Here is a 25587-nt window from a genome sequence, read left to right as displayed (position 1 = left end):
AAGACCTAAATACCAGCATCACATAGTTTCTGCCATTTTAAAAAAGTATTTGCCTCAGTGACCCTTGTTAGAAGAGTCTCACGAAATCTATATGACACATAAACACTCCATCCAAACCAAAATCAATATAAACAAATGAATACGAAGTAAACTTTGTTCTGGGCATGATCCAGCTTTTCAGCAATACAGGGGCTAGCTGTAGAAATCCACTTAAATGCCTCCTTATTGTTCTTGATGTCCTCTCAAAAATTGAAAAGAGAAGCTCCAAGCTGATCAGAAAGCTAAGCAAGCTCAACACTGTTTAAGCTGCATATATGAGAATAACCCCAGTAGGTAAGCTATTTCCCCTGGGATAATATTCCCAAGTGCGTGGTATTGGTGATTTTTTAATAGAAAAGTACAATGCTATGTTGACCTTCCTCAGCTGTACAAAGCAGCTTTATATGGTCTATTTCAAGAGCAAGGAGCAGGTTAGAATCCTTGCATAACTGTTTCAGCAAAACTTGAAGGTGGATGTTACTGAGAAATATTCCAAACTGTACCCTGCCTTCACTTCACGAAGAGGAAAAAAAATAATTAGTCTATTCACTTATTTGAAGTGATCTTGGAATATACCCAGTGGCCATTGTAAAAAGATGGTGAATCTTTTTTTTACCTCTGAAAAGATTCATCATTAGATATTCCTGAGACAGATGTCTAAATTACCTTTGTCCACACTTCTTACAACAGTTGACAAGAAATCACAGGGTTGACAACATAGACATTTTTGTTGTTGTTGAGTAGTGCTCACACCAAGGCCCTTTCTGCTTTTGTACTGCCACACTGGCAAGGAAGTTGGGGGTGCATGGGAGGCTGGGAGGAGACACAGCTGGGGCAGGGGACCCAAACTGACCACATGGATATTCCATACCATATGACATCATGCTCAGTATATAAAGTGGGAAGAAGGAGGAAAGGGGGAAGATTTGCAGTGATGGCATCCATCTTCCCAAGTAAACATTATACATGATAGCGCTCTGCTCTCCTGGAGATGGCTGAACACCTGCCTGCCCACGAGAAGCAGTGAATTAATTCCTTGTTTTGCTTTGCTTGTGTGCAAGGCTTTTGCTTTCTCTATCAAGCTGTCTTTATCTCAACCCACGAGTTTTCTGGCTTTTACCCTTCCGATTCTCTCCCCAAGCCCCCTGGTGGAGTGAGCGAGCAGCTGCGGGGGGCTTGGTGGCTGGCTAGGGTTAAACCACCACACATTGTTTTTCATAAAGCCTGTGAAAATGTTAGACTGCAGAATTCTCTTCCTGCTAAATTTGACTTATAATCTCCTCGAAGAGTCAACAGTCACAACAGAATTGACATACACAGTTTTACAAGCCTGATTTTGGTAGTAAAGCACGCAGAGGAAGGGAAGGAAGAAGGAAAGACGTGAATTTTACTCCGTTTAGAAACAAAACTGTCGTTTCACTGAGCTGGGTACACATTTTGTTTGGTAATTTTTACGTCTAGGTGTAACAACTCCAGGTTAATAAAACACTGGAGAATGCGGGCATCGATCCCGCTACCTCTCGCATGCTAAGCGAGCGCTCTACCATTTGAGCTAATTCCCCGCCCCGTGGGGGACACCGGGACCACAGGGCCCTGATCTTCAGCGCGAATCTGAAACTGCTGTTCCAGGGGTACAACGCAGTTTTCTCTCCTGCTCTGGCCTCTCTATTCACAAACGAAAACACATTCAACGCCGATTCCAAAACAGGTGTCAAATAATAAGTTTGCAATGATTCATTTAGCATTTCCAAATCCACTAGTAAGAAACCAAGGCAAAGCACGAGACACGTTTCCAGGTGTGTATATATTAAAAAAAAGGGGGCTCACTTCCCATTTATGAAAGACAGTACGTTCTGACACTTGGTTTTCTCGCTATGAAAGTGTTTTTGTTTTTGTTTTTGTTTTTTTTTTAAAGGTGAAGCGGTTTTATGCCCTCTGCAAACAAAATTACGAGTGGAGAATGCGGGCATCGATCCCGCTACCTCTCGCATGCTAAGCGAGCGCTCTACCATTTGAGCTAATTCCCCCCGTCTGAGCCCCCCCGACCTTGTAACTATAGACTTTAATGGCCACAAACTGCCTTCCCTTCACCGCTGCTTCTTTACGAGAAGTAGTAACCCCGGGGCAGCCATTCAGAGCACCTGACCACCACTCTACCTTGAGCTTACCAATGTTTTTGCCCAAGATGACAGAAAAAGCAATTTGATAAGGCAGAGTAATGTGACGAGGCACTTCATGCTAACGTGCACGACAAACTCACGCCCTGCAGCCTCTCAGTGCCACCCAACTCGCACTAGATTTATCCTTCCACATTGAGGGAAGTCACATCACAGACAATGCAGTGGAGCAACTTGAAGATAACACACAACTTGCATTTGCCCTGATATCCCCTAAGACCATCTAGAAAGCAAAACTCAAACCTGATTAAATTAGCTTGTATCAGTTTACATTAGTATTGAGAAAGAGATGCACTGAAGTGATCTGTGTTAAATGAAAGCATGTGGGACACAAAGCCTTCACAGCTGAAATACCCTAAGAAAATTTTTTAAATAGAATTAAGAAAGTCAGGTTATTTTCATACATAGTAGATAAGGAAGTTAAGAAATCAGAACGTTTTACTCACCATTTTACATAAAAACTTAGGAGTAATCACAACAAATTCAAGATCACAATGTGATCTTGGCTGTGAATTACATGAAATGCACATTCTAATCACTGAAAATAGTACTATTGCAGAGGTCTTTCCTCACCTTGATCTGATTTTGGCATTAAATAAACTGTTTTTCTTTGAGCTGAATGGGTGAAGCTTTAGGCCTTTTCAGTGGCAGCAGAGTGACATGTGGTGGTGAAAAACAGGGAGATGCAATCTGCCATTTTCATAATGACTCAAACTGCACAGGATAGATAAAGAAAACTTCACACAGAGCTTAACCTTGTGAAACATGATATGGGAGAGATCCCAGCCACAGGCGTGCAGAGGGCCATCAATGAGCCTAAGATATGTACGTGTCTGTGAGAAGGACTGAAACTGCTTTTGCATTATTTGCTTTCCCCCTCAAGTTTACTCAACTAAGGTAGATAAAGTCAGTAACAATACACTGCAAGAAATATTAAAAGCAAGTTTTTATTTTTTGTTGTGCAAAGACTGAAGTAAGGCAGGAGAATATTTAACTTCTAGGAGAATGTTTGCAGCAATACTGATTAGTTTTAGTTGCACCTCTTGGCCTGAATCTAAATTGTGACAGATTTGAATTACTACATTACTTTAGATAAGTTGTTACTAGCTGATGCTCAGTTTCATAATTTATTTTCTTCTCACTGGATGCTGTCATCCAGTAAGTTAAATTCATTAGAGAAAACCACAAGCACATGTATTGTGGGATTACTGCACAGACTTTAGTTTACTAGCAGAATTTACTCCTCTGCATTTAAACAGAGTATATCAGTGTATCCACTCTCACTGTAAACTACATTTTTGTTCTTTAAATCCAGAAAGCATTCTTTGATTTAATAACCTGGGAATAGAGCTTTACCAACATGCTTCTTACTGAAAAATCAGTTAGTATGACTAGACATTAATTTTTATATTTCTGAAACGTTCTTAGTAACCCCATGCATTTAAGATGCAACACTATTTTATTAGAATCATCAAAGTCAACACCTAAAGGTAGAAATATCTAGAATGTAGCATTTTAATTCTTTCTCTCTGTAAACTGTGACAATCATGAACTTTTACACCATTGTATTTATCGTTTATGTACAGCTAGTTAGAGAATAAACCTGGAAAAGCAACTAAAGACTTGAAAAACAAGGAGAAGAAAAGTCTTACTATGCTTCAGTGACTTTTAATTGCAGACTTTCTATATTTACAGTGCAAATACAGAAAGACTTGTAAGAGATGTAAAAAAACTTAGTTCTCTCTCCTTCCTGAATAAACACTAAGGAGGAATTGTTTAGGAAAATAAGTTGTTTTATCAAAAGCAACATAGCAGAAAACACTTCTCATATGTCAAGTGAATATTCTGACTTTTCAGCTATCAGGCTTTCCACATAAATACAGTGACTATTCAGTGTTATTAAACAAATTGACTCAAGAAGGTAGTTCTGACTGAGGCAGACAAGGTATGGATCAGCAGAAGCGAACCCGCCTAGCAGTGCCAGAACGAGGGGAATTAGCTCAAATGGTAGAGCGCTCGCTTAGCATGCGAGAGGTAGCGGGATCGATGCCCGCATTCTCCAGTGTTTTGACCGACTGCAGATTAATGGGAGTCGAAGGTTTTCTTGCACAAACTCTTCAGGTTCGTGAAAGAAAATTCATAGCTGGTGATAAAAAACGGACCATTTCATGAGGCAAATAAAAAAAAAAACTGTACAAGAAATTTCAATTAACAAACGGATTACACTTGCATACTCCCTGAAAAACAATTCCTTCACAGAAGTATCTAATACTGAAGTGGTTCTTCTGCACTACAGCATAGAACCTCAATAACGCCTGTCCCTTATGATTACATTGAGTTTTAATGTGAACTTTTTTTATTAGTAATATTTTTTTAATAATACGAAAAGTTAGTGGAATTGTCCATGAGAAGATGCAATGTCTATAATCACCTCTACAACCATCAGCTCGCCATAGAATTACTCTCTCTACAGCAGCCTTGCACCCTCGGCAGCTAGGATGGGCAGGGCACACTTGTTCCTAACCGCAGTTCCAAGGGACATTCAGTCTCACTCAATTTCTTCCCCAAGCCACGATAAGAAACCAATTTGCACTTAAAAAAAAAAAAAAAAAGCTTAACTTTGATCAGCGTAAACAAATTTATTTCATACTGTGCATATGCTTCTTAAAATTGATTCATTCTAATTCTTACAAAACTGCTAAAGGAAAATACATTTAAATTTAAAATAGCCTCACAATATAAGGTGGTATAAACGGTGAATGTTATCACCAAAAATCATAAGGAACAGTCATACGTCAGCATAATTCTGTTTCATTCTTTAAAACCCACTAACAGGCATTTATTTCTTTTTTTTTTTTTGTGCTAGAAGATACTCTCATTTTCGATGAAATAGAAGTTTATACAAGCCTCTCTTTTCCAAAGCAGAAAAGAAAATACCGACCGGTAATTGGAGAAATGCTCGCAGTACCGATGAAAAGTAACACGGGAGAGACGAAAAACTGGAGAATGCGGGCATCGATCCCGCTACCTCTCGCATGCTAAGCGAGCGCTCTACCATTTGAGCTAATTCCCCGGGTAACTACCGGGACTTTTTACCGACCATTCCTACTTTCACTTTTCCCACTGACGGGCTAGCACTACAAAACATTCCGGCATTTGAACCGCTGTCTCAAGTACAAAGAAAACCTTCCCCCCAAAATCACAGTAGCTGGGCAGTCAGAGCCCCTCTAATCCCCTACTGAAGTTCCTGGTAGGCAATAACAGAACCCAACCTTCCAGTGAAACGCAGAAACAATTAAGTCTCCCTTAAAGCGCACTGCTTTTGACAGCCTTAATGGGAATTTCGCCTAACGTGAAATCTGGACTCCTTGAAGTAACAGCATGTGAGCTGCATCTGGATAACATACAGTCTGTGTTTCCAGGCAACTGCAGACTTACGTTCACACCAAACAATAATTGCTGCTAAGAGGAATCTGGATATATTTAAATAGTGTATTTTCAAAACAGATTTTTCCTAGGTGGAAGACAATCAGCTAAGTGATTTTACCCATCTCCGCATTTTACAATATTATATACGTATGACAGAACAGGTAGAGAGTTCTTCCAGTTCTTTCTCTTCTGGCAATAGAATCTGGGCTCAGATTATAAAAAGGAGGTAAAAAAAAAAAAGCACCCAGGCAAATAGAACCCTGGGAAACAAAGAAATAGTTCACATTATTTATTTACATCTCTTAGAAATTTTTACATTGTGACTTTATCACCAGATAGACATGCACACATACATATAAAAAACAAGAATACGCAATTAAAATGTAAAAATAATAAAGCATTACTATAATGAAAGAGCAGTGAAAACTCTGTTCAATGTGTTGATTTCAGCAAAAAAGCAAGACAAAGTTGTGAAATTTCACTACACTTACAAAATTAAATAATTGGCCTTTCTGGAAAAAAAAGAGTACCTGAAATTAAATTACAGAAACAACTCTTGGTTTGCCCAAAATCCTTTAAGCCATGTGAATCACGCTGACATACAAAATTTTTCAAGTCTTTCCTGTCCAATGACTTAGTGATTTCAGACAGCACAATGACCAAATTTCAAACTTTGGTCTAACCCTAAAGCCCTGGACCTAAAGCCCTGTACTGACTCTCGCATTAACAAAACTCCAGTATCTCACTATCTGCTCCCTCACTCTGATCGAAAGAGCTGGCTTTGGGAAAAAAATGTTTCTCACTCTCCTATTAAAACCTAATCAATGTGGAAAGAAGCATCTGAAATTAATTTACAGGAAATAGTTCTTACAGCTGGCATTGTTCTACAGATACCACTGACATTTAAAGAAATGGCTGACCCAAATCCCCATAAGTCAGTACATCTGGCAAAGTAAGGAAGCTCACTGCTACTTCTACTCTAGGATGTCTCACACGCCCAGTAGGATTTTGTGCCCAGGGCTCCAAAATATTCAGCAGTTCCTTTGCTTAGTCATACAGTAACTAGAAACACATCACTTAAGACACTATGGTGCTCTGGAATGTTTTCATCATAACTAAATCCCACTTTCAGAAGTGACTCAGAGTTATGCCATGGTTTGGCACTATACATTTCAGTACACTACAGCTGTAGCTCTAAATGAGTTGACTTGATACCTAAAAATTCCACTCAATATTTTACCTTGTTTTAGCCATAATACCTTCTGCTCTCAGTATGACTGACAAAACTAAGTACTCCAAAATCACTCACAGACAAAAATCACTACTTTTCTCCATTAGGAATATGTACCTCTTTGCTATAATTGTTTCAAAGCAGTTGAAAAAAAATACCACAAACAAACAAAACAAACAAAACCATCAAACCCAAACAACTATAATCCTCAAGTTCTTAATTTGTGCTTGGTCATTTTTTTTTCTAAATTTTTCTTAGTATTCCTTCTGAGCAAAACGAACCTAAGGCTTAAAAACACCTATGTTGTAAAACAATTACAAGATCTTATACACCACCATACAGCCATTTTAGAACTAGAACAGGGAAATGAGACCTGTCAGTAGAAGAGCTGCATTCACTGATAAGGATACATGCTTACAATGTACTCAAAACACAAGTATAGCACAAAAACATCACAACCAAGTTTAAGATAGCACCCACTTAAACAAGTTCTTCAATCCATATTACCGTCTGATTTGATTCTTTCACTTCTCAGGCTCAGTGTTATACTCTGAGAGAACTCTGGATGAGCAGTAGCAGAAGAGAAAGAAAACAACAGCTATTTAATTTTTACTAATGCAATGTAGGACTAGCGTGGTTGCAGCTGTTGAGAGCCATTGAAGAAGAGCTGGAGCCTGAGTCATGGCAGCGCAGCACAGGAGCGGCAAGAACCCCACAAGAACCCACAAAACCACCCCCTCTGCTGAGAAGCAGCACTGCCCACTGCACCTCCTCCTTCAAACAAACACCCCCATGACTGCAAAACTGGATTTCATGAGACCCACTTAACCATCACGACCAGAAAGCCCCCGAGTAAAAAGACTGCGCACAAACCTCCTCTGCCTGCTCTGTCTTTCCATGGTCTCAGCCTGGACTTACTCAGGGTCACAAGAACCCCAACAGAGACATCCTGCCTGTTTCCACATTCCCACTCCCTCAGGACCCAGCCCTTGCTCCGCCCTTCCCAGGCACCAAGCACACCCTGTCCTGTTCCAGAACTTTCTATAGATGCACATGCTTCCACCCACTCCAATGGCAACTGACTCCCCCTGGGCAGCTGCTGCCCTCTTTTTTTTTTCTCTTTAGAGATGGTATGGTGAACAGGTTGTGCTGGGAGGTTTGTCATCGTGTGAATAGGGAAATGCTGTAGCTGCGTCTCCTCCTAATGCTTGAGGCAGTTGTGGGGATGGCAGGTAAGTCTTCAAAAGAAAAGCCACCAACCTGTGGGAGAAGGTAATGTTGGAAAGAGTGTATTTTTATCCTAATTCTTCCCAATGTGCTGGTGGTAAGTTGCAGGAATAACAGCCAAGTGTGTATGCCTTTACATGAACCTAAATGTTTTTTTCATAATGTAAATTCATAATTTGGTTTATGCTTGTGGATTTTCCTAGGCATTGCTTTGAGGGTGGAGGCTGGAAAACATAATTGAAAAAAAAGTATATCAATATGAATTTAATTCTTATCTTCCAACCACATTCCTGGTAGTTTCTAACACTTGAGAGCATGACTTCTAAATAATTTTGATATGTAATATCTTTCTTTGTCACTTCCCTTCTTTTCTTAAGGAGATTATAAAACATAAGGGTTGTTTGCAAACGTAGAAGCTATTTCTGTCTTTTAAAAAAATCTTGGCCTCTGAACCTTTGACACCAAACATCAGGTTAACTACTAGGAAGAAAAAGCAGTTTTATTAGTAGATGGGAAAGCCCACCTTTGCTTTACTCAGCCAGCAGGCTTGGTGAAACTGGGTAGGCTAAGATGCTCCATCTTACACCCTTCTTCCTTAGCTCCTTGCAGTCTCTGAAGTTTTGGAAATAACACATCTCCTATGCATTTGTAACCTTGTTATTTTTGCATATTGCTACATATTTTTCCTGAAAAAGTAAAACAAGGAAACCCCAGGAATTCATAGATTTCTTTTAGCATTAGCTGAGCTACTTTTATGTAGCTTATGAATGCTTTTCTTGCTAAAAGTTGTTAATAAAATTACAGCTACCTCAATACTTCTCAAATGAATAAAAAGTTACGGAAAAATGTTAATGGTGTTAGACAACCTAAAACAAAATCCAATGCAGACTCTGAGTTGCTTACCAGTTATTTAGGATTATAGCAGTATTTGAGTTGATAGTAGCCATCTCTTAACACCTTCCCACAAGGAAAGCTTTATGTTCTCTGAAGGTAAAGACAAAAACAAGGTGAGGGTTTTTTTTAAAAAATCCCTGTACTCAACCAGGAAGTTACTCAGGAGTGCCTGGTCTAAATAGGTTCCTTGTCATCACTGCTAAAAATGATTGATGTTTACCGTAGAATAATGAGTGTTGATTAGCTAACTAGCTTTAAAGTCCTAGAGATGATCAAGTATGCAGGTGCTTTTAGGTCCTGATGAGCATCCACATCAGGTGGTTGATACTGCATAAATAAGATCACGTGAAAAAAAAAGTGCTTTACTTCAGCTGGATTTTGTATCACAGTTTTCCAACTAGTGTTTTCAACAGAAAACCTGCTGAAGTGCCTGAGTATGTTCAAGTAGCTGCCATAGAAAATTGAATTTGCCATTTACATGGCAAAGATCACTCCTTACTACCCAAGTGTTACAACTACATCATTATCATGCTGGGTTTAATCTTTAAAACATGCTACAAACACTGAAAAACTATACACAATCAATTACATACCCCTGCCGCCAAAAAAAAAAAAAAATCTCAGACAAGACTAGCTTTAATATTTAAAAAAAAAAGAAAAAAAAACCCCAAACAACAAAATCTAGTATAGCTTAGACTTACAGCTGGCAATAAATCCACAGCAGTTTTATGTCTGATTATTACTCTCACTAGCACTTAGAACTGAAAACTATATTTTTTCTGAATATCATTATTCCTTCTTCCCCTTCCTATTTCTTTGTGGTTGGCACTGTCAACAAATCAGGGCTGAAGCTTGTCAAGCACCAAGTGAACACTGCCAGATAGAGATGAGACAGTAGGTTACTTTCAGTTATTCCTACTCTGTGTTGCCACCTGTCAAAGAATCCACCTCCAGGAACAACTGGATGGGCATGTCCAGTAGCTCCAAGCCATCCATCACATGTCAGGGCTAATGTACGTAATATGATTCAGCATCACCAGAAGCCAGTAAGATGATGTAAAAACAAGCCAGGCTAGTTAGAAACCAATCTGGTGGTGATCTTACCTGCACTCTAATTTGATTTCCCCTTAGCCTGACTTAAACTTCATGGATGAGTAACTTCTCCCATTGTGCTGTGGAGTGAGAAATGCAGCTTAATTTTGCACAGAGCCATTGTCTGTGTGCCAACACAGCACAGGAACAATCTACTCTGTAAATAAAGATGTTCAACCAACAGTGAGAAAGTCACCATGTGGTAGATTATGGGCTGTATAATTTGGCTGTATGTTCAAGAACACATAGAGCTTACGGAAAAGAGCAGAAAGGCGCACTGCCATGACATATCCAGTGGAGTTTGCAAACTCTTCTCACCTTCAGAGAACCAGAGCCAGAACCAGCTCTCTTGCTTGGTACATCCCTTTGTGTTTCAAAGAGATACCTGAAAGACTTCTGTTGTTAAAATAAGTAGGGGGGAAGATGTAAAGTGGAGCTCAACCTGGGTTTGGTTGAGCTCAAAACACCTGGGTTGACCAAAATGTATGTAGAAGTTGTTACAAGTGCTTTCACATAATTTTTAAATCAGTAATACCTGTGGCCAGCAGGACTAAGAAAGTAATTGTCCCCCCTCTACTTGACACTGGTGAGGCTGCACCTCGAGGGCTGTGTCCAGTTTTGGGACCCTCACTACAAGAAGGACATTGAGGTGCTGGAGTATGTCCAGAGAAAGGCAACGGAGCTGGTGAAGGGTCTAAAGGATAAGTCATATGAGGAGTGGCTGAGGGAGCTGGAGTTGTTTAAGCTTGGAGAAAAGGAGGTTATAGCCAGGTGGGGGTTGGTCTCTTCTCCCATACAACTAGTGACACAATGAGACAACATAGCCTCTTGCTGTGCCAGAGGAGGTTCAGGTTGGACATCAGGAGGAATTTCTTCCTGGAAAGGGCTGTTAAACATTAGAATGGACAGCTCAGGGAAGTCGTTATCCCTGGAGGTGTTCAAGAAATGACTAGACATGGCACTTTGTGTTGTGGTCTAATTGACATGGTGGTGTTTGGTCATAGGTTGGACTCGATGATCTCAGAGGTCTTTTCCAGCCTAATTGATTCTGTGTGATTCTATTAAGCAGCAGCAAGAAGGCTGGGGGAAGGAAGAGAACAGAGCAGGTGATGGGGGATTGTAGAATGAGAAGGGAAAGACTTTGTGGAAGGGGAGAGGGCTGTCCCGAGGAACCAGGGAAGCAGATGCAAGGAGAAGAAGCCCTGGGGGTGGTTCATGAGGTGAGCTGCAAGGGTGACGACAGAAGCCCTGGGGGCAAGGAGCGGCCCCTTCAGCCTAGGCACCACGGCTCCCTGGAGAGGGAGGCCGGGCCCCAGGGGGCTGTGGGTGCAGTTTCGTGGGGAGCTGTTCATCGTCATGTTCCCTGCCTACGATATAGGCTTTATGCTCCGTGTCAAGTCATGGGAACACAGGTGTGTTCATTTTTCAAAAAGTCAGTGTTTTAAGGCTGTTACAAGTAATGTATTAATTACAGGGAAGTGCATTTGGTGAGGTAATAACAAAGAAAAATAAGGTAATAAATAAGGAAAATACAGATGTGTTTTGTTTTCACTTGACTCTCCCACCCCAGAGAAGCCAGACACCTTCCAAAAGATGTGTGTGTGCATATGTATATATATGCACACACACATACGTAAAAGCTTTGACTGTAAAACTCTGTTTCAATCAAGCATATATTTTTTCTATTCATTAAATGTTTCTTGAACCTGGCTTTACATGTGCATGCCCTGAAAATTGGAAAAAACATGGGTTTCATTGTTGAATTCGGAACAGTTGTTCAATAAAAGTTAGGCTTTTTTTTCAATGACACATTTGGTTTCTTTTAAGTAACTCAATGCTTTAGAGAGCTTCTTGTATGAAAACAAAGAAATAACAAAGACTTGTGTTATAAAAGGATGAATAAGAGTATTCTGGTAGTGTAATTGCTGAAAGATGTGTCCTATGACTCCAGCTGTGAGCTGCAGTCAGTTTTTGGTGAGTGGAAAGAATGACTAAGTAAGAAACAACAAATTTATAACCAAATGTAGTTGTGTTGTGGTTTTTGGTAAGTTTAGAGTGTGTGTCTCTAAAGTCCCAAAGATTTTTTTTTCAGATGGGGAATTAGCTCAAATGGTAGAGCGCTCGCTTAGCATGCGAGAGGTAGCGGGATCGATGCCCGCATTCTCCAGTGTTTTCAGTATTGATTTCCTTGTAAACTAGGTAGCAGCATTTCAAAATATTTTTCTTGTATAGTGGTGTAAAGACACATGAAAGAACTGTAATGTAGAAAAAAGTTAACATTGTTTTAAATATTTCATTTTTTCATTTCAAAATTCTATGTTTGTTCTCTTGCCTACAGGGAGAAAAAAATACAGTCTTTGCATGAAATAACAAAACTTACTGACATTTTAATGTAATAGTAAATGATATCAACAAATTATTGAGAAAAGTAAAGGAGACATTTTTTGATTGGTATGCAAGTCTTTGGTTAATGATTTCATTCATTAGTTTACTTTAAATTTGATATTATAGTTTAGTGCATACTGAACAAAATTTTGTATTCATGCTGTAAGACTCATTACTTTTGTTCTATTTTGGTCGTGTAGGCTGCTTATTAGAAAGAGTGCGCTAGACTATTCTATAGCTCTTTTGCATCTGGTAGCAAGATTGTGTCCTTTTGTCAGAAGACACAGGTGTGCTGTTCACCATTGGCATAGGATTGCCTAAAAAAGAAGTATTAACCCTGAAAAAATAAGGAGACAGGCATGGGGTGGCCATTGTGCTTCTTTCTGACCTTGGGCAGGTTTTATCTTAATGCAAGCAGGAACACAGACTGGTTACATTCAGGATGACCACGGTGGGCAAGGCATGTATAGTGGTCTCCAGCAGCCCTACTGCACCTTCTCTTGATTCCAAAGAATAGAAGAAGGGTAACTTGTGGCACCTTTTTTTCTGTTCAAGGCCACAATATTTTCTACAATGATGTTATAATAGAGAAGAATTTTTTAAAAAATATTGTGACTTTTTTCAGTATCCTTGCTGTTTCCACAAAAATATTGAAATAGGCTACACAAGAGAATCCCTACAATCAGCTTGTTGTGACAACGGAAGGCTCCACAGATCATTGAAATGCAGCTTTAGGAACAGTTTCAGTGTACTGGAAAAGCTTAATTATAATTCTTTTGTTGTAAATATTGAAACTCCTGCTTATTCCTGTTACAAAAAACTGGTCAAAACTAGTAACTTGATGAAAGGAAATAGAAATCAATGGAAGAACTAAAAGCTGCTGTAGATTTATAATTTTTATGTACGCACAGATAGCAACCACAGTGTTTGGGCTAAGATGAACAAAGGAAAAATGAAGGGAAGCAGAGCACTGTATGTGTAAGGATAGTAGCAAGTCCTTGTTGGTGAAGAGGTTTCAGGTTAGCTGGAGGAAAAACGTTTTGCATCCTTGTTTTTTGATCTCTACCAGAAGAATCTGTAAATGAGTTTAAGACTCTCTCTTTATAAGCTGTAAAAGAAAGAGCTAAGTGTATTTATAAAATAGGGAGCCAAGAACAGCACGTGGGTGCTGTCACTGGTTAGTGAGGTGTGCAAGGGACAGGCTTTTTTTGCAAGAAATGCTGCTGGTAGAAGCCCTGTGCTCAGGCTGTGAGTCCTCCTGGAAGTTCCTCACCACAGTGACCTCTCTGGTGACCTCTGGCACAGGTTTTGGGATGTGTCCTGTTTCAGATGCGTTTGCCTGCATGTAGCTTTGGTGAGCCTTTCCCTCCCGTCCGTGTGAACGCCGACAGGGCCCTCTCAGATGCTGCCCTTCCCGACCCTGCTGCTCCTCTCTAGCTTTCTGGACCCAAACACAGAGCCAGGTTGTGTTTCCCAGGTAGGATGCTACTGGCAGCAGAAGTCGGCACTGGCTTCTGTGGTGCCCTTGGAACTTTTCCTTGTAGTTAACTTCTACAGGTGAAGAAACATTTGGCTTCATGGCTAGACATTATTGGAATTAATTTTCCACTAGTTCTTATGCTACTGAATGTTGAGTATTTTTGCCTTTGAAACTGTCACATTATTCTGAGGAACTAGATCTAAATGCCACTTCTTTAATATATTTCTCTTAGTATTTCTGTGGCTTTTTAATTTTGCCATGTATTCTTTCCTTTTCTGCCTTTTTTTTTGTTGTTTTTTTCTTTTGGCTCCAAAGACTCTTCTGAATGTAAGTGCCTTGTTAGGAGCAAGCTAAAGAACAAAGTTGGGAGTGAAGCTTCACTGCTGTGTACTGAATTTCTTATTACTGGAGCCTGGAATTTGGGCTGAGGGGGAGAAGTATGGGTGGCTGAGTGGAGATGCAGCCACAGGGGTTTGCTTCCACAGGTGTAATAGTCTGCAAGGGAAGAGAGAGACATGTATGGACAGGGTCTGGCGAGCGGGATACAAACGAGAGAGCAACCCTGGAAAGGTCCTGGCTGCGGCCTCCCGGGGGCAACCAGATCCAGGTCGGGTCCCGGGCCGGGGGCGCGCAGTGGGCACCGGCGCCTCCCCTGCGCCCCGCCCTCTCCGCGCGCTCCCGTGCTCCGGGGATGCGGCTCGTCCTTCCTGGCGGGAAGTGACGGGGCCGCTCCGGGAGGAAGTGACGCGCGTGGCGTGCGGGCCCGGAGCGGTGTTGGGGGGGGCTCGGACAAGATGGCCGGATCCACAGGTCTGTGAGAGGGGGGGTCGGCGGGCCCGGCAGAGCGCCGCGCTGGGATCGCGCTTGGGAGGCGCCCCCGCAAGGGCCCGTGGGGGGTCTCCTTTCTCCGGGATGGAGGGGGGGGGAAAGCTGCCTCCGACGGGAGAGACCCGAGTGGGGAGGAGTTTTCTTCTGACAGGGGGAAAAGGAAAGCTGCAGGGGCGCCGGGCCAGGTTATCACAGAATCACAGGATCAGTTAGGTTGGAAAAGACCTCTGAGATCATCGAGTCCAACCTGTGACCGAACACCTCCATGTCAACTAGACCATGGCACTCAGTGCCACGTCCAGCCTTTCCTTAAACACCTCCAGGGTCGGTGACTCCACCACCTCCCTGGACAGACCATTCCAGTGTCTAATCTGTGAAGAAATTCCTTCTAATTCAGTTATGCCCTGGGCCCGATCCCTCCCGTCCTTAGGGCGGGGACATCCTTGTGAGAGCCCGGCAAGGGGGACGAGAGATGGGAGAAAGGGCTCCGGGCTGTGTAATGAACGTCGTGAGGTGTCGGGGGAGGGAAGACTTTACCTGCCGAGAGGCAGGAATGGACGGAACGCCTGTGCGCATGGGGAATGGAGGAGATGTCGGTAGCTTGGTAAAAATGCTGTAGGAAAGAAAGATTTGTATGAAAGGTTTGTCCCGGTGTACCATTGGGTGAATATAGAAGCTGTGGTATAGCAGCATCTAAAATAAAGCATTGTCTCTTTCCCCTCTTGGTGCAAGGGAAAAGGGGTCAGGCCTGTCCTGTGTTTTGGGGCAAAGATACTTCACTTTGGTGGTTACTGCAGCATGGTGGGAAGGAGGAGTGGAGCACCTTGCTCTCTTCCCCTAGAGGGCCATTGGAGCCAAAGGGTCTCTCGTAGGCAAGTGTAAGGGCAAAGAGCTGAAAGTCATCCCAGGAAGCCCATACCAGTAACCAGGATAACATGTGCTGAGCATTTGCGTGGCGGAATATTGTGGGAGGTGATGGCAAAGAAAGGGACAAGAATATTACTTCAAGCACAATTGTACTGTTTCAGTTTCATTTCATGAGAACCTTGAAATACAACAATGCCTTTCCCCCAGTGCTAAAACCTGAAGTCTTCAGGGCCTGATTTTCTCTGCTATCACCCCTGAGACTTTATAAGTAGGATTGACAGAGCTCAGGACAGAGGAATGAATTGACCTCAGCAGTCAGTCTAGGGTGAATGTTGGCCCCTAATTTATTTCTGCTGGTCCACTGGATCATTGAGGGATTGGGACTATAAGAAAATATAGAAGAAACATCTGTATGGTTCAACTGGTCTTGGTACCTTACTGTTGGTTTTGCAAAGAAAGCTTGGGCAGATTATTTTTGGTTTTAGGGCTAGGAGTGTTTTCTCCACTTGGTAATAAGACTTTGGGGATGTGAGATTTCCAGAGTGGTATTTGTTAAGGTTTGGGGCATCACTTTGGGGCATGGAGTAGCTTTTGCAACTCTGTGGATGAGCAGTCCAAAGTCGTAGATATTGCCTATGATAAACTGAGCCAGAAGGGATATACTACAGAAACTTAAGGATTTGCTCATCTGTGAATTACTGCATTTTATTAATTTTTTTTTTTACTTTTTTCCTGGTGTCTTAAGTTTAAAAGGGTTTTATTACTAGTTTTATTATGGAGCAACACTGAAAAACTTCAGCTAGTGTATAGGTTTGGCCTGAAATTTCCTGTAATACACCAGGAAGCAAAATTGGTTTAGGTCATGTGTATTGATTACTGGTATTTGGCATCCATTCAATCTGGCTGGTGTAAAATATAAGTCACTAAAAATTTGTGTAGCAAAAGAAGCTGGTTTTGTCATACTTCAGCTCTATAAGAATAAATATTTTTTAACTGAACTTTGATAGTTTTACTGCTGTAAATGCTCTTCACAGTCTTACAAGTGTTATTTTAAAATCTGTGTACACTTACTGGGGTTGGTTTTGAATTAGCCACACTCAAAGTTTATAAAAAGTGGGAGATGTAGGAAACTCTTTATACATATGTCTGCTCCAAACAATAAAGTGCTAGTACTGCATGTATGCATTGTTCAAGAAATTAAATTAAACTAACCCGTTTTGGTAAAATGAAGTGGGCAGACCAAATTACAAATTATCAACGAAACTGCTAGGAAAATTAGTCAGGGTTTCTAAAACAAAGTACTTGTTCTAGTGGAGAAAATACTGTGACTGTTTATTGGTATACTCATAGATGAGAGGTGGGAGGGATGTTTGTTTTGTTCTTTCCACACAGTATGCAAAAATTCAGATTTTTAAGACTTCACCCAGAACCGCTCTTGCCAGGAAGCTGTGGAGGAGGGAAGGGAATGATTTGCCATAGACTTAACTTTGGTGTAGACTTAAAATTTTACTCTAGGTTCTCTGTGACTTTAATCTGCTCTTGCTATAAAGTTCAACTTCATCCTTCTTTATTTCAGAAAAAAAAAAAGACTGTTTTGATTGCATGAAGTCCAGGAATGAAATTCTAGCCCCAAGGAAGTCAACAGCAAAACTTTTAGTAAGATCAACTGTCTTAGTCTTATCCCAGAAATTCCTTTCCTGGGCTCGCTAGTTCTTTGAACAGTAAAAATTAAAAATTAAAAAGTTATGTGCCTTTAACAGCAGATAAATTAGTTTGAAAATAGCTGTTCTTTAATGTGTGGTAAAGAAACTTTATATATCAATGTTATGTTACCGTCAAATAAGTATCTTACCTGCTTTCTAAAATCACTTACAACGAGTAATTTTACACATAGATACTGCACGTACTAGAAATGGATATTTATAAGCTGTAGTTTGATCTTCTGTTATTGCAACACCTTCTGCTTGAAGCTGGATCTAGGTTGCTTGTGCAGGTACTGCTGGAGGTCTGCTAAAACAAGTCAATTTATTAAAGAAAAGAGCAGCTATTGTTGATATAATCAGCCAGTTTCATATCAGTTAGCTGGAGATACATTCTGTTAATCTCTTTGAAAATACAAAGAGATTGAACTAGGTTCAAGTTCCGTAATTCACTAAAGCATACCATTTAAACATCTCTTGTGTCTCTTGAGAAAAAGAAACAGATAAAAAAACATAATTAAAAGGAGTTAATTCAAGAGTTAATTTCATCATTTCCGTAATTTGGGTTTCACTTAATATTACCTTATGTGTATAGGATATGTGTGTATATATGTATCTAAAATGTGAATGTTTCCTAAAAGCAGTAATTGTGCCACTAAGTGGTTAGAACTTAGATGTGAAAAGATGAGAATTAAGGTAGCAGTGTCAAATACTGTGCTGTAACTATCGGCTGCTATAGCTTTTGTCTCCTTTCCCTTCAACCAAGAGCTTCACTAGCTTGGGGGAGGGGGAATAGCGCTGAGTTAATGAAAATTCTCCTTGGTTTGCTGAAACTGTGTACTCGGGGAAGGAAAAATCGACTGATCTACGGTGAGAATTACATGTCAGATTCCTGATTTACTTCTAGTATGTAGTCACAAACAATCTTTTTTGAAAGTGTGCTTGATGTCTTTGAAGGTGTATGGCTAGATCCCAATGAAGTATTTTTTCTGTAAAATCCATACTTCTCATTTCCAGTTATTCTAATCATTAAAGATGAATCAGTTTCTTTGTGTAACTTATGTTGCCCATGCAAAAATATATTTCCTTTTGAATTTATAGATGATTGACTCTCTGAGTAGACATGGCACAATGCACAATATCAGTGCCTTATTTTGTTTTTTACTTCTGTTTGCAAACATTTAATGGTGGTGGAAGGAGTTCCAAGTGTGCATGACTACAGCAAAAGTGATCTTAAAACTGAAGGGCTGGAAGTGGTCTTGACTGCATTCAGTCTAATTCCCTGAATTGTGAGGCAAGGACTGAGTGTATCTTTCCTGATGATTGAGGGGTTTGTGGTTGTTGTTGGTTTTGTTTTGTTTTGAAAGCTTTCCTCCCCCTCCTCTCTGAAATCCTCTATTGAAAAATATTCCATAATATGAGATAGGGTTTTGCAATACTTTCTCTTAAATCCTTTGAAACTCTTCTCCATTCCAAATCAAGCTGATGTCTGCCTGTTCTGTGCTTGGTAGACTAGATTGATGGAACACCATACCCTGTTTGGAGACACCTACATATTAAAGAGCCATTCAGAGGAGTAATAAAGGGATGTATACGTAAGTGGGGGCCCCTGGTGGTCTAGTGGTTAGGATGCAGCACTCTCACCACCACAGCCTGGGGTTCAATTCCCCGTCAGGGGACTTCCCCGGGCAGATGGAGCTCGTCAGCCCTGTGAGGCAATCCATCTAAGAGAAGGTCACTCTAAACAAACCTCCGTCCTGAGGACCTCGCTGCCACTGTCAGAGCTCGCTTGGCCCCGGCAGATGAACCTGAGGATTAAAGGGTGGGCTCAGTTCAGCGCACGCTGGGTCTCACCTAAAAAATCCACTGCGCAGGCTCGAAGGGTAAAGACCTTTCCCAAATCTTTGTTCGCGAAGACTGGCCATGATGATATGTAAGTGGGATGTAGAAGCAATGTTTTGAAGACTATTTTTTCCATGGAGGAGATGTGGTATAATTTAAGCTTTGTATGCAGAAAACTTGCGTGTTGAACTCTGCACAGGTGGTTTTCTCTTTTCCTCTGACCTGTTCAATGTTTGTTCCCTCCCTCTTTTTTTTCTTACGGAGGAAATAGTTGTCTGTTTTCTCTCTAGTATGTTTTACCTTCAAGGATCTATTACTCCTTTCCCTTTTGTCTTTTATGCCTCCACCACACTGTTCATTTACCCAGAACCTGTCGAAGAAGTCAGTTTAAGAGGTTTTTAGAATTTTACAGTCCTCGAAGTTCTGTGAATTTACAATGTGAGCTCTGTAAGCACAGACTTCTTGAAGCTGTAAGTAATCAGACAAAACAAAAGAAGTAAAATACTGTGTTCTCTGAGGAAGCAAGCACTCTGTGTGGAGCATTTTTCCGTCCTGTCCTATGCACAAGGAATTGAAACTGTGATTATTTTGCTGCTTAAAAACATCTTGGCAAGCCACAAATAGTTTTGATGTGCTTCGGCTGGGTTGAGAACAGTCTAGGTTGCAAATGGCTTTTAAACTATGTAAGGACCATCAGTTCTTTCCAACGTTGGGGCATATATAGGCAAGGTACTCTTGTTTCTTCTCAGAGCTTTGCCTGTATCATTTTCCTGTCTTTGTTCCTGGTGTTTCATAACTCTGTCTTTAAATACAAACCCACTTATGTCTTTTTGCCACAATAGCTATGTAAGAGCCTGATGAACAGGCAAAGCACCTTACTTCTGTGATAAAAAAGTGGCCTACTTTGTAATCTTCTATTTGTTTAAGAGCTTGTTTGAAATTCAAGGATGCTATCAGACACAGTATTGAAGCCCATTATCTAAACTCTTCTGTACAATCCTGGAAAATTTTAGCCTGGATAAAGGTACAACACACAGAGTTTCAGGAAGATATGCCTTTCAGCGACTGGAGGCAGATGGTCCAGTACTATAAATTTAAGCACGCATGAGAACGCTTCTCATATAAGAATTAGACTTCCAAGTCTTGTGAGTAGCTGGTAGAATTGAATTACATAAATATTTGCTAGTGTTTGTGTTTTGCCTTATGGAAGATTTTTCCAAGGGCAGTGTTAAATACATGCTGTAAAACTGTTCAGCCTCATTTTGTTGACAGACCCTTCCTTCTCTCTCTCCTTCTACTCTTTTTATCTCCACTATTATCTCTTCTATCTATTATTTTTTATTATTTCTAGACTATTATCTCTTTTTTTACTATAGCTTGTACTTCACCCTTACTGAAACTTAATGTAAAGTACTGCATCAGCTTTAGCTACTCCTGTGACTTAGGTTTTGTTGCCTTGCTGTCTCAGCTATCCTATGGGAATCCTCAGATCATGGAAAGACAAGAATGTGCTATGCTGAAAGCATTCAAAGTAGTCTTGATTGAAGCTGTACTTGGAAGGGTTTTGCTGTATGCTATTCTGTCCAGAAGAATGTTTTTCTTTGTATTTTTCATTTGGAATACACTAACGAGATATAATTCAAACAATATTTTGAATTACTGACTGTGAAGCTGTCAGACTGGTTCTGAATAACATGAGCTTCTGTTTTACAGCCTTTTCAAGAATATGTGATGATTTAAGTGTGTGATTTTAAACTATTTATAGTTAGCATTTTGGAATGAGTGAAACCTTCAACACTTAGAACTTCATAGTTTTAAATCCTTTATTTCAGAAGGATGAGACGCTTCAACTAGATTAAAAAAATTGTCAGATGTCTAGATAGACTTGGTATTCCCTTTTTAAAAATTGTTGTATTAGACACTGAAACAGCACAAAGAAAAAATCACCTCCTTTCACTGCATTTGTAACTATTCATAAACTGGATAGTTAAGTGAATTTGCATTTTGCTTGGGTAAATCAGAAACAGTTTGTCCAATACATGTAAAAGTAGTGTCCTTTATTTATGATACCAGTATAGGCTTACTAAAATGTCCAGTTTTATTCATATAACTAATAACTTTTCCAAAGAAGGAATTACAAGTTTTCTTTTTTTCTCACTGAAGTGGAACCTGTGATCATGTAAACACTAAATAATTTGAACTTTTGAGTACCATGGCATATAGAAAATAGCAGGCTGAAATATGACTCACAAAAATAATGTAGGAAAATAATGGCAGTTCTTTGTACTAAATATGTGGTGATTGGTACATTTGCCGATTATATACATAAGTGTATGCTTATGTTTATAACTGAAAGAATAACAATGGATCATATTATTAGTTTTACATAGATAAAAGATCTTTATATTTCGGACTGTGGGTAGGTGCTGAGTCATGTTGGAGAGGACCTTCATGCAAGTCTTAGAACAACTATTTGCTAGTCAATGACTTGTAACCTGTTTTAGACAGCTTTACAGCTTTGCTAAACTAAATCCCTGATGCTACTCATGTTATCTGGGTCACACATTATATTCTTAACTATTAAAGCAGACCCTGGGAAAGCCGTTTCATGAGGTATTGGCCTCTGCTGGGTTCCTCTAGTCTCCCACTCCTTCTGCCCCTTTATCTGAAAAAAAAAAGTTTTTTTGACATCATACTTTAAAAGATAGCTTAAAAAAATCTGTATTTTAAATCCCTTTTTCTCTCTGCCAACACAGTGTCAGGTTTAAGATGAAACTTTCAAAAATTGAGCCTATTTGCTGTTTTACATTTCCTTTAGCCTTTTTTGCCATTAGATGGCTTTGTGCTTTTAATAGTGGGGTAATTTGTATTAAACAAGTTTGGAGTTTAGCCTGTGCATTTCCACCCTTCACCAAAACAGCCTTGATGTCAATTCATGAGTTATTTTGTGACTTTAACTGTTTAATACCTGTGTGGTTTTTCTTATAGTTAGACACCACTGGATATGCAGTGTGTGAGTGATCTTATTTATAACAATGGTCTTATTTATAGCAAAAAACTTGCACTTAGATGTAATATAGACTGATGCCACATAGAATGAATGCCACTAATATTAGTGCAGATATTTAAAATTACTTTTAAGCAATTTATACCGATTATCTTTGGGGACTACGATCCCGTTTAGTGGGTTTTATACTATAGTTTTCTGTTGGTGTGGTACCTTTTTTTGATAGTTTTTTTGGATGATGTATTTTAATTACTTAAAACACATTGTGTGGGAACTTCCGAAGGTTGTTTGGTTTTGGGTTTTTTCCCCTATCTTTTTTTGCTAAGAGTTTGCTCATGCCTTCTGTTTTGTAGTCTTACAACATTTGTATCTGTAGTGGAGTGAGCTTCTTCATTAGTGTAATTTTTATGAGCTCCATTAGTCATTCCATGCCAGCAGCAGTTGTTGCATCCTTGCTAACAAAGCTGAGTTCAGTCAGGGGTTTCTCTCAGATCTGGACTATATTCTGTGTGTGCACATATCCAGCCTTAAGTACTCTGTGCATCTGCTCACTGGTGTACAAATGATGACTCTTATGCTTATTTGCTGATGTACCTTGTGCAACTTTAGTATGTGTAGGGTACTGTTACATAAAAAAGCCAGGAGGGTGAAGAAGGCATGTGAAAGTTGGACTGCAGAAGTTGGGGATTAGAGGTTTTCAGTGAGATACAAGTCTTGGTAAGGAGAGATGGGAAAATGGGAATGGGAAAATCTTGCTGGAGTTTTTGGGAGATTGGCTCCTCCATGGTTGATGGCCAGAAAGTGGCGCAGCTCTGATCAGGTAGTTAATGGCAGCTGCTTCTCCATCTGCTGCTTTTTTCAGAAAGGTAAGGGAAAAGGGGTGATAGTGGGGGAACGGGAAAGGAGGGGAGAGAGGAGTGGCCATGAGCATGGTTAGAAGTGAATGAAAAATAAACAGATATGATGTGTTTTCCTGGGGCACAGTGACCATCTCAGGAAGAATGCTGTTACAAGGCTGCTGTCAGTAAATAATCTGATGAATTATGGGACAGAATTGGTAGAACTCAAAGTTACTAGGAGAACTTTGCTCACTTCCTTCTAGTTACTCAGGCAAGATAAAAGACGACAGGAGTTAGGTGAAGATGCCTTGATAATGGAGCTATTTGTTTTGCTAATAGTTTCTCACACTTAAAAACATAATTAATAAAAACTAAACCTGCACAAAATTTTTCCTAAAATGTTGCACATTTGGAATGCTCACTCTGCTGGAGAAGTGTAGTTTGAGGTCTCGTCAATCTTAGTGCGAAACCAACAGCAACCGAAACACACTGAATAAACTGATGTTGCTTTTATGGTTTTGATATGCTGAGATGTCTTACCCCAGCATCAAGATTTGTGGTTTAAGCCATTTTAATGTGTGTTTGTAAATCAGGTTCATGTTTATGACAACCCAGCTACTAATGGCTAGATCTGTAGAAATTAATTTCTTCCCTTCCCACCCCCCAGACTAAATAAATTTTAATGCTGATCATATATTGAAAGCTTTATTATGATTTTCTGTTGCCTAAATACACTTCTTTTTTTTTAATTAAATGTAAGCATTAAATTAAAAATGTAATTTTTAATTAAGAATTAAATTTGTAAAGCAAATTGCTGTTACCATCTCTCCATTCTTGTAAGGCCATCCATCATTTTATACTATGTTCTTTATTTTGTGAGTGCAGCTGATAAGATGTATGTGAAAGGTAAATGAGATAACTGGATACTGTGGTAGTTTGGTCTAGGTGACCAGTTTGGTGACCAGTTTGTAACCAAGGAGGGGTCCAGATTTACCCAGTGTTCCCTACGATTTTTACATAAGCCAGACTATAAGAAGAAAGGAGGAAAGGCCTTTGCTCCTCTTTCCTTCCGGCGGCTTGGAGGTGCAGGTTCCCTGCTGTTGAGTCTGCGGTGTTGGGGAGCGAGGCCTGGTTAGGCCTTGTCGACCTTGGGAGACAGAGGTTGCCGGCGATCGTTCCAGCGTGACTCTCCGTTGTCCCAAGGAGAGTAGTAAGATAGTTTTTTGCGAATTCTTTTAGTTGTTAGATATTGGGCTACTAATCGGGATATATATATATTTTATTTTGGTTTTGTTCCTTTTCCCTTCCCCCTTCCCTTTCCCTTGTGAAATTGTATATATATTTCAATTGTATATAACTGTAACATAAGTGTAAATATATCTATATATATTGCTTGAGCTGTCTCTCTCTTGTTTTTGGTTTTCTTGGTTGTTTTTCTCCCTCTTCTCCCTGAGGTTTGGGGGGGGGACATGACTTTTTGTGGTAAGGTTTGGAGACTTGGCAGGGAGCCAGCTTCAAACCATATCAATAGCACAAGTTGCTTTTGAGGTGAGCTCAGTCATGAAAGTGGGAGCTGACAGGTAGTGGACCATATGTGTGCTTACAGACTTTTCATTCAGAGTTGATATTCTGCCTTCCCCTAACCGTGCAAGTATAAAGTAAGTTTTGTTTTCCTTTGAAGACCTGTTCTATATTTGGCAGCTCAGCTCAAAGTGTGAGGTGGAGCATCTTAGGTTGCATTAAGTGCAAATTTTAACACAGTGCAACTAAAACTATTACTGAAACATGCAAATATCATTCTGTTTAGAATATATAATTTTCAATTATTATTGCTAGTAGATAAGTAATAGTGTCTCAATATTATGAATGTGCATTTGAAATGGAAAGCAAGGTGAAAAAAATCTGATTCTGTAAATCTGTTTTGTCTTTACTGTTTGTTTTTTTTTTTTTAACACTAGTGTTTTTGCCCTACCCTAAAGAAATAAATATCCCTATATCCCTTCAGCCCTTTTCCCCTCCACCAAAACATGAATGCAGGTTTGCAGTAAATGACCGAGACTTCCGCTGTATTAACATAGTTTCTCATTAGCTGCCTTCTTAATATAAGGCATAAGAATGTTTCTGGCTGTGGCTAGACTCAAATATAAAGGAAATTCCTATGAAAGTTATTTTCATGCTGCCTAACTTTATTTCTGGACTGTGTCTGTTAAGAAAGATACTAAGAAATGTAAGATTTCACTTAAGTGAAATAAATAGAAATTATCACCAGTGTGATTGTAAAAATGATTAATACTTTGGTTAGCCTTAACCAAAAATTAGGTTTTAAGATGAAGGCCTTCACACTGCTATGAATCTTTCTTGGCTCATGCTGGGAAATGTTTCTTAGGAAGTAACATATCTTCGTATGAAAAAAACAGAACCCAAAAACTGATGAAATGCATACTTTAACTTCAAGGTAGTTCCTAGATTCTCACATCTTCCTTGAAGTTCTTTCAGCCTGGGTGCTTTCAGTTTATTTAATTTCAAATATTATAAAAGGAAAAAGAAGTT

The 25587-nt window shown here is 39.8% G+C and overlaps 1 protein-coding gene and 5 non-coding genes across 9 annotated transcripts in view; 3 read left to right on the top strand and 3 right to left on the bottom strand.

The window, feature by feature from the left end:
* Window positions 1-1528: 1528 nt before the first annotated feature.
* Window positions 1529-1601, bottom strand: TRNAA-AGC. Its single transcript has one exon. It is a non-coding gene; the product is annotated as a tRNA-Ala (tRNA).
* Window positions 1602-1993: 392 nt separating this feature from the next.
* TRNAA-AGC lies at window positions 1994-2066 on the bottom strand. The gene has a single exon. It is a non-coding gene; the product is annotated as a tRNA-Ala (tRNA).
* Window positions 2067-4205: 2139 nt separating this feature from the next.
* Window positions 4206-4278, top strand: TRNAA-AGC. Its single transcript has one exon. It is a non-coding gene; the product is annotated as a tRNA-Ala (tRNA).
* A 938-nt stretch (window positions 4279-5216) lies between these two features.
* On the bottom strand, window positions 5217-5289 carry TRNAA-AGC. Its single transcript has one exon. It is a non-coding gene; the product is annotated as a tRNA-Ala (tRNA).
* Window positions 5290-7924: 2635 nt separating this feature from the next.
* The window catches only part of UBE2V2 (ubiquitin conjugating enzyme E2 V2), a 34450-nt gene continuing 16787 nt past the window's right edge, over window positions 7925-25587 (top strand). The window contains exon 1 of one of the 4 annotated variants that reach the window (XM_017831907.1): window positions 7925-8108. In XM_017831907.1, the coding sequence (XP_017687396.1) occupies window positions 8081-8108 (28 nt within the window). In that variant the 5' untranslated portion in view covers window positions 7925-8080. Of the gene's footprint in view, window positions 8109-13882; window positions 13952-14659; window positions 14765-17283; window positions 17306-25587 lie in introns of those variants that run through there. The other 3 variants (XM_017831926.1, XM_017831916.1, XM_017831934.1) reach the window with 3 other exon arrangements.
* Window positions 12184-12256, top strand: TRNAA-AGC. The gene has a single exon. It is a non-coding gene; the product is annotated as a tRNA-Ala (tRNA).

This window comes from Lepidothrix coronata, unplaced genomic scaffold (assembly GCF_001604755.1).
Source record: "Lepidothrix coronata isolate B3197 unplaced genomic scaffold, Lepidothrix_coronata-1.0 Scaffold6, whole genome shotgun sequence".
In the NCBI taxonomy this organism is placed as follows: Eukaryota; Metazoa; Chordata; class Aves; order Passeriformes; family Pipridae; genus Lepidothrix; species Lepidothrix coronata.
The sequence above is the reverse complement of the archived record's forward strand: the minus strand, read 5'-3'. Positions and strand labels throughout refer to the sequence as shown.